General features: G+C 43.8%; 1 protein-coding gene across 1 annotated transcript in view; it reads right to left on the reverse strand.

The window, feature by feature from the left end:
• The window catches only part of DNAJC6 (DnaJ heat shock protein family (Hsp40) member C6), a 121,791-nt gene that overhangs the window by 39,848 nt on the left and 69,045 nt on the right, over nucleotides 1-12,898 (reverse strand). The window contains exons 5-6 of the mRNA XM_044674765.1: nucleotides 8,011-8,133; nucleotides 1,695-1,828 (exon numbers count right to left, since the gene is read on the reverse strand). Of these exons, the coding sequence (XP_044530700.1) occupies nucleotides 1,695-1,828; nucleotides 8,011-8,133 (257 nt within the window). The remainder of the gene's footprint in view (nucleotides 1-1,694; nucleotides 1,829-8,010; nucleotides 8,134-12,898) is intronic.

Raw genomic sequence — 12,898 nt, forward strand, 5'->3', positions numbered from 1 at the left:
CACTCCCATACCAAAATGGCGCCCTGGAGGAGGCGTACACTGGCCATCCAAAATACTAATGGATCCAAGGAAACGAAGGTCATTTAAATGGTAATATTGTTGTATTTCTACCCAGAATTGAGGTTCCAGAATTCCTCTGGAGTTGTAACCTTGCTGATGTGAATCTATCCTCCTGACTTTGCCCAGACTCAGCATAATTATAATAATTATAATTATATACATGTATATAATTATAATAAATAGCTAATTAATCAATAAGCCTTTACTTGGCAATAACTGTTCTAGGTGGTGGGAATACAAAGAAAATGCAAAAATCATCCCTGCTCTCAAAAAGGCTTCAATTCTAAGGAGGAAGGAAGATCAGAGAGAAGTCAGAATACAATGATTAAACATAGAATCAGTGGAAGTCACAACCCATCCTTTCCTCTACATCCATCTGTGATCTTCCATCAATTTGACATGCAGACTCCATCAAACATGCTGGAGTCATTCATAGGTTAATAAATGAAGTCCTAAATGAGAGTCTGACATGGGATTAAGAGATAGAGTTTGGTGTAGACAGAAGAAAATTCAGATGGAAAATTAGGTTGAGAAGCCATATAAGAAAGTCCCAGCTTTGCCAATCAATCAATCAGTCAGTCAGCTAGTGTTTATTAAACATTTGCCATGTGCCGGGTACTGAGCTAAGCTGTCCCTTTGTAGTTCTTTGGCCCGGCACGAATTTGAATTTCCTTAAACCTCAATTTCTTAAGCTGTAAACTGGGAATGACGACATCCCCATGACCTCCATCAAAGGGTTGCTGCATAGATCAAATGAGATGATGGGGCTAGAGTGCTCTAGAATTTAGAAAGTATAGCCAAGGCCTGATTTGTGTGAATTAGAAAGAGTGGTCGTGTGTATCTGAATGCAGAGGAAGGTATAATTATCCAAAATATGAAATGTTATCATTATGTAAGATATACTTTGAGATTTTATTATATATATAATATATAATGATAATATATTATATTATATTATAATGATAATATATACAATAAAATCTCAAATTATATATATTATATATATAATTATAGTTTATATGTATAATATATAGTATATTATACATATAAACTATAATCATAACTATAATAATATATACTATTATATTAAAATAATATAATAATAATAAAATAATATATAACATAATAAAATCCAGCTAAGTGAAAATACCACTTCAGAGGATTCATTGGTTGCGCTGCCCGGGATCCAGCTCGATTCATTGGGAATCATTTGTGAGTGTGCGTGTGCGTCTTGCCTAGTATATACATTTCTAAAAGCAAATTTAGTTCATCCATTTTCTTTTCTGCTGTCTTTGGCCATTCTGGTATTTCTGGGCTAAGAAGAAGCCCATTAAACGTGTTGTCATTCTACGTGGAAGCAGGCATTTTCGTCCTCTGCTATGGGCGGTCTGCCCAGTTACGAGCACCATCTTCCACACCTCAGCTCTCCTGGTTCACACACGATGCCCACTGTGGTCACCCTGAAGGCCCCCCAAGCCCAGCCTATTCTTGTGGGCAGAACTGCACTTCCCAGAGTCCAAGCCAGCTCTCAGGGACTGATTCAAACAAGGCAAGGCACGAGGGCTGGCAGCGTTCACACGGCACACAAGACAAGTGACCACATTCCGGCCAACCTTGGAACCGACATACTCTACCTCCTATGGGATGGCCAAAGTCCGATTCCGGGTCGCTTTGCATTTAGCAACTGAATAGCAGGGACTGGATTAGAGAAGAGATGACAGAAACAAAACATTGCACTAACCAGAACTGCCGAGGCAGCACGTCCATCCTGTCAAACAAAAGGCAAAAACAGGTTATGAGGAAACGCGGGGGCCGCGGTGGCGGCTGCTCCGCGTTCCACGTCTCGGCGAGCGCCTCGTCTCGTATTTTGGGCTGAGAAACTGTGACACCCCAAAACTGGAAGACGAACCCCGGAGGCAGGTGGCCCAATGAATTATATTTTAGGCAGTCCCAATGAGGAAAGTTCTTTCATGGAGAACATACCCATTGGTCTTTGTTCTGGGCTTTAGGATAGTACGCAGTAAAATCGAAATCCTTCAGGGTGCAGAGAGTTTATCACTACCTCCTTCTGGATGCTCTTAGCAAAGCCTCAGCATCAATGGGCATTTGGGATATCCCCATCCTACTGATACTTTAGCCCCCTAAAATCAATCTTTCTTAAATACCTACTATGGGCCAGCCACTATGCTAAGTACTGGGGACAAAAAAAGAGGCAAAAGAAAGTCCTTGCCTTTAAGAAGGTCATAATCTTGGGGCAGCTGGGTAGCTCAGTGGATTGAGAGTCAGGCCTAGAGACAGGAGGTCCTGGGTTCAAATCTGGCCTCAGACACTTCCCAGCTGTGTGACCCTGGGCAAGTCACCTGACCCCCATTGCCCACCCTTACCAATCTTCCACCTAGGAGCCAATACACAGAAGTTAAGGGTTTAAAAAAAAAAGAAGGTCATAATGTAATGGATTATACATTAAATTCATAGCTTAAAAATTAAATTTCTCCCCCTCTATAAACTAGTATCCAGCCTTCTCCCCATCTTTGACTTTTCCGATTGTATTATTGATGATAAAGAGGCAACTCCCGGCAAGTTGAGGATTATTGGAGAACACGAGGGGATGCCACAGAGCACGGAGGCAGGAGAACTTGGGTTCAGACATGAATGAATGGCCCCTTGACCCATGAAGCAAACTCTTAAGGTCTAATCGCTCCATCGATTCTGAGTTCCGTTACCTACTGCCATCAGAGCCTGATGTCTTGGGGCTTTCCTCAAGGCTATGAGGAGAGCCTTCATCCGCTCTCTTGCTGACATCAGGACAGACAAGGAGGCCTAAGCATCCTTGGTCAATTGGTATGTGCGGTGATACTCTCATATCTCGGCTCAGCCCTCTTGGGTAACTCTCTAAGGGTTATACGGGGCAGGGACGGTGCCAGCCTGGATCGGGCCCGGGAGCTTCCTTAACGGGGAATTCTCCATCATCGTGAGCTTATCCAACAACCAAGGATTTAAGATCAGTTTGGTCTGGCTCGTCCTTAGCAAACCCCTAACGGTCACACATGCATTGACTAACTAAGTGGCTCTAATGCATCTGCTGCTGAATTTGTCCTGAAGTCTTGTTGGGGACCAGCAGCCAAGAATCCATGCTCCCTGGACAAGCCAGCAGGCTGGCTGGGGAGAAGACACAGACCAAAGGGCCCGGCCCGAGGCTTTCGTGGCAAGGAGGAAGAGAAAGGAGGAAAAGAACGTAGAAGGGGGGAGGAATTCAGCCCAGCCATTAAAAGGCTGCAAAGGTATGGACGCCCTCTGAATCTGGCACTCTAGAGCTGTGCCCCAATCTGTCCCCCCCACCCCAGTTTCAGCTCTGATCAGCCTCAAAGTCCAAGTCCAGTCCCTACAGTCTCATCTTCCTGGATTCCTCGAAGGGATTCACGATCCCTCTGTAACCCCATCTGCCAGCTCTTTGGGGATCACGGGATGTACGCCAGGTGCACCTGGAGCGAGCCCTAAAGTCACGTAAGGGGGTTGGTTCCCTCTCCCCAGTCTGGACTTTGGCTCTCTCCTAATGCTGTTACTCAACTGAAAACCATCCGTCAGAGTCAGTGTGACACAGTGATGGCGACTTCCTTCCTCTAAGCAAGAACATTTGGCATTCATTAAGGGTGCCAGGATAAAAGCTAAAGGGATGTGGGCAGACTCAGAAGAACAGGGTTCAAATTTTGACCCTGCATTATGCTTTATAATTATCTAACGCCATTAACATATAATATGGTGTCATTGAATTATCTCTGTTTGTAACTGGCTAATCCACTGGATGCAGTGCTGGACCTGAGATCAGGAAGAACTGAGTTCAAATCCAGACTTAGTCACTTATCATCTGTGTGACTCATTTCACCTCTGGCCGCCTCAGTTTTCTCATCTGCAGAATGGAAATAATAAATAGCACCTACATCACAGGGCTAATAGGTTAGGATTAAATGCTCAAATTGATGCAAGCACTTTGCAACCTCAAAACCCTATACATTAGTTGTTGTTATTATCCTCCTGCTAGACTATAATCCCTAGAAAAGAAACATATTTTGTCTAATAACTGGTAGCATTAATATAGCTCTTTTAGGTGTGATTAATTCTCATTTTGTGCCATAGAAAAATCTAGGTGGTGGGTGTGGTTAATATTCCCATTTTGCAGATGAGAAACCCGAGGCAGAAAGAGCTTAAGTGACTGACCAAAGGACACACAGCAAGTAAGTATCAAAGGCCAGCCTAGAATTCAGCTCTTCCTGACTCTTGGCCAATGACCTATCCAGTGGAGCACTTAGCTCCTTCATCCCAACTGAACATCTCTTGCAATGCTCAATCCATTGGGTTGGCATGGTTAGATGTATAACATTTGATTAAATGTAACAGTGGCAAGGTAGATGTAGGAGAGGCCAAGATCAGGCAGTCCCAGAGCTAGTGCTCAAAGGAGCCTTTGATCTCATCATGTCCAGCTCACCCATTTTATAGAGGAGGAAACAAATGATCACGTGTGTGTGTGCAAGGTCTGTACATGTCTTCTCCCCCTACTCTTTAAGGTCAAGGACAGGGTTTTTGCCTTCAGTCAGTGCTTAAGATAAGGTCTGGCACAGAGCAAATGCCAAAGAAATACTTGTCGAATGACTGACCGATTGCCCAGGGTCCCACAGAGCAAGTGTCAGAAGAAGAATCTGAAATCCGAATTCGTGACTCCAAGACCAACTGAAGCCTTACCCTGCCTGACTGCCCTAATGATGTTGGGAGGGACGGGAGAGGGAAGAGCCCGAAATTGCACCCAGGGGACAAACCAGACTGAGTGGAAGCACGATGGTGTCCCTTTAAAGAAAGAAAGGCATAGGAGAGGGAAATGGAGTGAGGAAAAATATGAAAGCAGCAACTGATGAATGCCAGTGGGAATTCAGGAGAAGGCCTGGGGGTTGGGTAGAAGGCTGTGGGCGTAATGGGCAAGCAGAAGATGGTCCTTTCAGGTCTTGTTGCCCTTCTGTATTTGCCTGTGGCTTCCTTGATCTTTGATCTGGCTGTGGTCCTTCTTTGATCTGACATACTTGCTCTGTGCAAATCCATTGAGCCCTAGCGAGATGCCAGATGTTCTTGCTTTAATCATGAGAATTGCGAAAAGGGAGAGAAGGAGTTAAGGGGAACTCTTTCTCCAGTTTCTCTCCCATTCTAGGTTCCCAGAGTTATAGCTCATCTCCTCCCTCGCCCAAAGTATCAAGGAAAGTAGGGATAAACTTACTTCAGAATAATAATAGCTGATATTGGCATTGCACTTCAAGTTTGGCAAAGCATTTGGTTTACTCAAGTGCATTTGAACCTCAACATAGCCTTGTCTTCTAGATGAGAAAACTCTCTCTACATCAGGATTTATTATAAGCAATAAAATCCCAAATCTGTTTTTAAAAAATTATTTTTTTCAAATGAGGAAGTTGAGGCTTCCAAAAAGATGAAATAAGCTGTCCATGGTCCTATAACTAGGCTCAGGAAGGTCTGAAGTCAAGTTTCTCCTGATTCACTATCCCATGCTGCCAAGTGAAAAAGAAGAGTCGCAGGGGTGGCTGGGTGACTCAGTGGATTGAGAAGCAGGCCCAGAAATGGGAGATCCCGGGTTCAGATCTGACCTCAGACACTTCCTAGCTGTGTGACCCTGGGCAAGTCCCTTGACCCCCATTGCCTAGCCCTGGCCACTCTTAACCAATATAGAGTATTGATTCTAAGATGGAAGGTAAGGGTGTAAAGAAAAATAATACTTATGGTATTCATCTCAGCACTGAGCTATTAACTAGTGGCCATCTAGAATCATTCCACCAAAATGGCAGCCATGCCCCCTGACTTAAATGCTTTCACCATAGCACTTAGATGAGGCACTCATGAGAGTATCAGAAAATTTGCCATTTGCATGGTGTGGTGGGTAGAGACTAGCATAATGGCCACACAGATATATTATTCTAGTATTCGGGTATGCAGTGACTAGGATTGTCCCTGAACAGAGGCTAAAATAAATGATATGGCACAATATGGGAGTAACAAAAAGGTCTTGATCGTCCTAATACAAAATCTGGTCTTCCTACTCCTTTGCTCAAATATCATCTTTGGCTCCCCATTGTCTACTGAGTAAAGTTCAGAGCCCCTTGCATGACAACCAAAGGCCCCCACAATTGAATAACTCCTTCCTATCCATTAGCTTTATTTAATATTATTTGCTTATACATTCTTGACTGCAGTCCAACTGGATTGCTCAAGCATCTGGACATTTATGGAGGAGAGAAAGAATGGTGCTCCATCGCTCCGAAGGAATCCTATCCCTAGAACGCCTTCCTTTCCCTTCTCGGCTTCCTATCTATCTTAAAAAAGGTGGACCCCACTCAGTGTCAAAGTCTCCAGGAAGTCTATTATCTATAGATAACAACTTTGGAGATGGAGAGACCTTGAATGGCCGGCTAGTTGAATACATACATGAATGGAATCTTCAGTATCACAGACGTGCCAGATAGCCATCCTGTCTCCTCTTGAAGACCTCCAATGAGTGAGAACCCCCCCACCTCTCCAGCTCATTAGGAAGTTTTTTCCTGACATCTAGGCTAAATCTACTTCCCTGCACCTTCTACTCCCAGCTCCGGTTCTGCCCTCTGGGGTCAAATAGAACAAGTTTAATCACCTTCTCCATACACAGGAAGACAGTCACATTATAGAGGGCCTGAAGAGGGGGTGTGAAGCTCCTCTCCTCCAGGCTAAACATCTCCAGTTCCTTTAACCAGTCTTCATATGGCTTGAACTGATCAAAAGCCTTTTGCTATTCCGTTGGGTTCCTCGGACACTCTCTATTGATGGATATCATCCTTCAATGATGGTATCTAGCCTGGGACACGATCAACACTCCAGACATGGGCTGAAGTCCTACCTCTGCTATTTAGTAGTTCTTAGGTCCTTGGGTAATTCTCCTAACCTGTCTCAGCCTCAGCTTATTCAACTGAAAAATAAAGGCTAATTGCACCACCCTCTTCTGAAGGCATCTGTGAAGAAACCACTTTGTTAATCTGATACCAATGGGATGAGAGGATTTTCGAGCTTGAAGCTCCATTAGAATGACCTCATGTTGTCCAAGAATCTCATTTTATAGATAAAGAAATGAAAAAGAATAATTTGAGGGGTGAAGTAATTAACTTCCAGAATCATCAGTTAGCCAGTGGCAAAGGTGAGATTGGAATCCAGGTCTAGTAGGCCAGTGGAAAGAGTGCTGGAGTTGGAGTCTAAGGTTCTGGGTTCAAATCCCAGCTCTGTGACCTACTCCCTGTTTGACTTTTAGCAAGACAATTAACCTCTCTAGAGCTCGGTTTCCTGATCTGTAAATATCAATGGATTGAACAAGTGAACTTCTAAGGTTTGGGGTTTTTTTCCAGGTCTAAAATGTCTGCTCCCACCTATATATTGAATTGCTCTGATATCATTAGGGCTCAATAGAATCCTCAAAATGGTTTGCCATTTTAGCATCAATGGAGCCATTGTTCTTGAAGGGTATTGCTAAAGGATTCCATTCTCTAGAATCGATCATGGCTTCTGCCCGTTGGGGAGAGTCATGGAGAGTGAAGGAAATGTCCAGTAACCTCCTCTGACCCATAAGCATCTGCTGCCACAGATCTCTTCCAGCTTAGAGAGTTGTCACTACTAAATAGCAGAGGTAGGACTTCTCCTCCTGGAGGAGGAGAGGCGCGGCACAAGAGAGGATGCTCTGGGAAGATCCGTGCTTCAGTGAGCATTTAGGAACACCTTTCTCTGGGGATCTGGAGACCCAAAGTTGGAGTAAAGGGCAATCTGGGCCCCCAAAGTGAAAGGGCAGGGAGAGAGGGCTCTGTTGCGCAGGGACAGACCAACACCAGCGGAGATTCTCACAAAGGGACAGGAGAAACATGCTGCTTCGGGGGGACTTACCATGCAGTGGATGACACAGACATTCTTGGGGTTCTGTTGAAGCCAATTGTGCATGTTTTTACACACAGCGTAGAGATTGTGAAGGCTCGGGGCCTGTCGCATTGGCCAACTGCATTCTGAGACCTGGGGACGGACCATAACAAAGATGTGAGTGTTGTTCCTGGATAAATGGCCAGTCCATTGGGGGACACCAGCTGGTGTGGGTCTAGGTCACGTGCCTAAATTCTTCTCGTAATAGTTTTCTATCCAGGGAAGGAAATCAGAGGAGAGAAAACAAGGAAAAGAGGAACACGAGAGTGAGGGAAAGGGAAGAGGTAGGAGAAGGCGGGAGTAGAGAGAGTTTGGGGGTTGTTTTCTGCCATGGTGACTGTAGGCAGCTACATCGCGTAGTACATTGATCCAGAAGGGGGAATAAACACTTATTACATGCCTACTATGTGCCAGGGACCCTGCCCTAAAAGGGTCTAATAAAAGGCTTCTTTGAACTCAGGTCTTCCTGACTCTAAACCTGCATCATCAATGCTGTGTTACTTGGCCTTCACAACATTCGAATAACTCAGATACGAACCTCAAAAGATGAGCATTTATTCACGAGAATTTATGAGAATTCAACACACTAGTATAGTCTGACTATACTACTGACTTCAGCATGGAGTCAGAGTATTTTTCAAGGATAAAACTGTCAACAATAAATCATCTGGACCTTCCAAGGACCCACAAACATTCAAGAATGTTTTTTCAGAGGGCAGCTAAGTGGCTCAGTGGATTGAGAGCCAAGCCTAGAGATGGGAGATCCTGGGTTCAAATGTGACCTTCCTAACCGTATGACCCTGGACAAGTCACTTAACCCCTATTGCCTAGTCCTTTCAGCTCTTCTGTCCTGGAACCAATAGACAGAATTGACTCTAAGAGGGCAAGTAAGGGCTTAAAAAATATTTTTCGTAGCAGTCATCATACTGAATATTTATAACATCCAAAGTATATGGAATGAAAGAGTTGCAAGATAGAGAAGGCAGTGTGGCTCATCCCCATCCTCCTGCCTGATACTAGATTGGACCAGAAGGTACTTCCCGGGAGTCGACAAAAGAGTAGCTTGAACCCTGGATTTCATTCCAAAAACCAATCAGTTTCTCCCTGTGTCCGTGTTCTTGACTCCCTGATGACTGAGCATCAGAGAATGGATGACAGCAAGAAGCTACTCATCCCAGGCCCACCTCCATGAGGAGAAAGGTGAGAAGGAGACAGAAATGGGGATGAGGACTGATGCCCAGAAAACCCCTTCAAACCGTCACCCGCACCCCAAGGTGGAAAGAAATAAGCGCCCGCGGGTACGCCCAGGGCCTGAGAACAGAGCTGGGGCACTGCAGGCATGTTCCGAGCGAATTGTGCTTCCAAACCCGCAGCTTGCGGCCTCCTCAAGGCTGTTGGGAACCCCGGCGGTGGCAGATGGTAGAAGAGGTCTCGAGGGCTGACGGGGAGAAGACCTCGCTTCTGGCCTCGGCTCTGCCGCTGACCAGCACAGCAAGTCTTTTCCTCTCCCCAAGTCCCCATCTGGAAAACGGGAATCGTGTAATTCTGGCTCGCCACCTCCCAGCCCCGGAGGGGAGGTCTAGAGGTCCAGCTGGGGTGGAAGAGGCAAAACGCTATGGCAAGGTCAACAGCTAGAATAATGGCGATGAGGATGATGATGATGGCGATGAGGATGATGATGGCGATGAGGATGAAGATGATGGCGATGAGGATGATGATGATGATGATGGCGATGAGGATGATGATGGCGATGGTGATAAGGATGATGATGATGGCGATGAGGATGATGATGATGGCGATGAGAATGAGGATGCTGATGATGGCGATGAGGATCAAGATGATGGCGATGGCGATGACGATGGTAACTGGCATTAATACAGCTGATCCGACGCATTCTGCTTCTCCATTCCTGGGATGATTCTGAGCTGAATCCAATTGGAATCCTTTCCTCTGCTGCCATCCCTCCCCCCTCCCTCTACAGCTGAAGGTCAGCAGCGTTTTCCTTCCTCTTGCAAAATGTAAATGCATTAAATCAACAAAGCAAAGCACAATTAGATAAGGCAAGTAGGCAGTCAAAAATACTAGGCATAAAGAACAGCTAGATGGTGCAGTGGATTGAAAGCCAGGCCTGGAGATGGAAGGGCCTAGGTCCAAATCTGGCCACAGACACTTCTTAGCTGTGTGACCCTGGGCAAGTCACTCAGTCTCCATTGTCTAGTCCTCACTGCTCTTGTGCCCTGGAATCAATAATAAGGATGGATCTTAGGATGGAAGGTTTAAAAAAATACTAAACATATTCCAACCATCTCCAGGATCTGTGTTCTCACTGATGGTGTTTTCCTCAAGTCTACATGTCTTCCCATGAAGAAAGCTCTATGAAGAGTCCATAGCCACCATGCTGGGGCTTTGAGTTTTCTTGGTATGGGTGAGGAGTGGGAGTAGCTGCTAATAATGAACCAGATAGGCCATTCACTAGTTATTCCTTGATCTTACTATTTCCTAAGAAGGCAGAGTTAGCCAGGTCATTCCCCGTATGGCAGGAGTTCCCAAACTTTTTTGGCCTCCCGCCCCCTTTCCAGAAAAAATATGACTCAGCCCCCTGGAAATTAATTTTTAAAAATTTTAATAGCAATGAATAGGAAAGATAAATGTTCCTGTGGCCATCACCGCCTCCATGGATCACTGCAGCACCCACCAGGGGGCGGTGGCGCCCACTTTGGATATCACTGCTGTATGGGTTTAACTTAGAAACCGGGGAGAGGGACATTAGACCACAAACATTTTGCAGCTGGAAGGGATCCTATTTTTTCCAGATTGTCCCTTTCTCAAATTTCAGTCTGGAAAGAAGATATGCACCAGATGAAAAATGGAAAAGATCCAGAAAGGTTTTTATGACTTTCTTTTCACCATCAAAGAGCGGTAGCATTGCTCCATTCTACTGTAGGACTGTGGGAACTACCCAGGGGTTACTAGGGTGGTTGTGAAGACCAAAAGAGATCATATTTGAAAGTTCATAGCACAGTGCCTGGCACATAGTAGACACTTAAAGTGTGCTAATTCCCTTCCCCCTCCCCAACATTATAGTATTGGATGTGTTTCTTCATAAATAAAGATGGGGGCGAGGGGAGGGGGCCAGGGAGAGAAGACCAGATGAAGTAATAAACAGTGAGAAATGTGGCAAGATTCCAGACCTTGCTATCACCTCTCCCAAAAGGGAATATGAAAATATCAAACAGAATCCCATCCATGCTGCATACAAAGGATCTGGGATTGTCCAGTTTTGAATGATCTGTTATTCCTGGCTGAATTATGCGCAGGTGAGGCAGGAAAGAGAATGGAACAAAGGAATAGTGTAACACCACAAAAGAAACTGAAATTTCTTTTCCTTGACATTTTTTTAAATAAAAATATCCCTGATGGAGCAGGAAAAAAAATTCCACTGAGAGATGGAAGGCTTGAGATGGAGCAATAGCTCTGTCATTATTTAACTATGTGACCTCAAGCAAGAGATTTCCTCTATTCTGGATTCAGACTCCTCAGCTATAAAAAGAGGGAGTTGACTTAGATAATCTCTAAGGTTCCTTTTAGTTCTAATATCTATGATCCTACCTTTAAAAATAGCTTTAAGGGTATTCAGTTGCAATTCCCATATGACGAGTGACTTAAGGACCAAAAATCAGACAAGTCATGTTTGGCTAAATATGCTAATAGCTCCCAAGTCATTAATTTGATCAAGTAAATAATATATACTTAAAGCCATCTATAATTATATATTTACTTGACATATAATTGCATACCATTAAGCAAACGTGTAATTAGGAATTTTTAAGCATGTGTATTGTCTAAAGAAAAAATACCATAAAGGCATTTTTAAAAAGGAAAATTCTATCAAAGCAAGCTATTTTTGTTCTCTAGGATGCTCAGCCCCACATAACAAACCGAATCATTAAGCATAAGATTTCATGGTGCCTTCTCCAGATAAGGATCTGATAGCCAAGATAAAAAGATAACTATCACAAACACTGAAGATTAAAAATTGAATTCTCTAATGGATTATTAGTCAATGGATACAAACTGTTCTTGATAATTGCAAACCATTAACAACCATTGAAAAGGATGTTCCAAAAGATAAGGAAGAAGAGAAATACAATTTTAAAAAACTTACATGGTTTCCTCTTAGGCTTAGCAAATGGCCAAAGATTTATTTTTAAAAAAGAAGAAGAAGATAGGAATAATCAATGCTGAAGGTGCTATATAAGAAAAATGAAAACATACTAATGCATTGTTGGTGAATCTGCATATTGGTCCAACCATCTGTTGTTCAGTCATTTTAGTCAGGTCTGACTCTTTATGACCCTATCTAAGGTTTTCTTGGAAAAGACAGAGTGGTCTGCCATTTCCTTCTCCAGCTCATTTGACAGATGTGGAAACTGAGTCAAACAGGGTTAGTGACTTTTCCAGGGTCACATAGCTAGTAAGTGTCTAAGGCCAGATATGAACTCAGAAAGATAGTCTTCCTGACTCCAGACCTGGCACTTGATTCACTGGGCCACCTAGCTGCTCTTAGTCCAACAATATTGGAAGGTAATTTGGAATCAAGATAAGAACGTGACAAATACCATCCGTTATCATCTTTACTGAGAGACGCAAACAGAAAGCTAGAAGGGGTCTCAGAGACCATCTAGTCCCAATTTCCTCATTTAATAAAGAAGGAAACTAAGACCCAGGGAGGTTGTGGCTTGTCAAAGGCCGCATAATAATTGTACATCAATATTGGGTTTTGAACACAAATCCTCCGACTCAAGAGACAGTCTTCTACTATATATATATATATATATATATATATATATATATATAT

Source organism: Gracilinanus agilis, chromosome 4, assembly GCF_016433145.1.
Source record: "Gracilinanus agilis isolate LMUSP501 chromosome 4, AgileGrace, whole genome shotgun sequence".
Lineage (NCBI taxonomy): Eukaryota > Metazoa > Chordata > Mammalia > Didelphimorphia > Didelphidae > Gracilinanus > Gracilinanus agilis.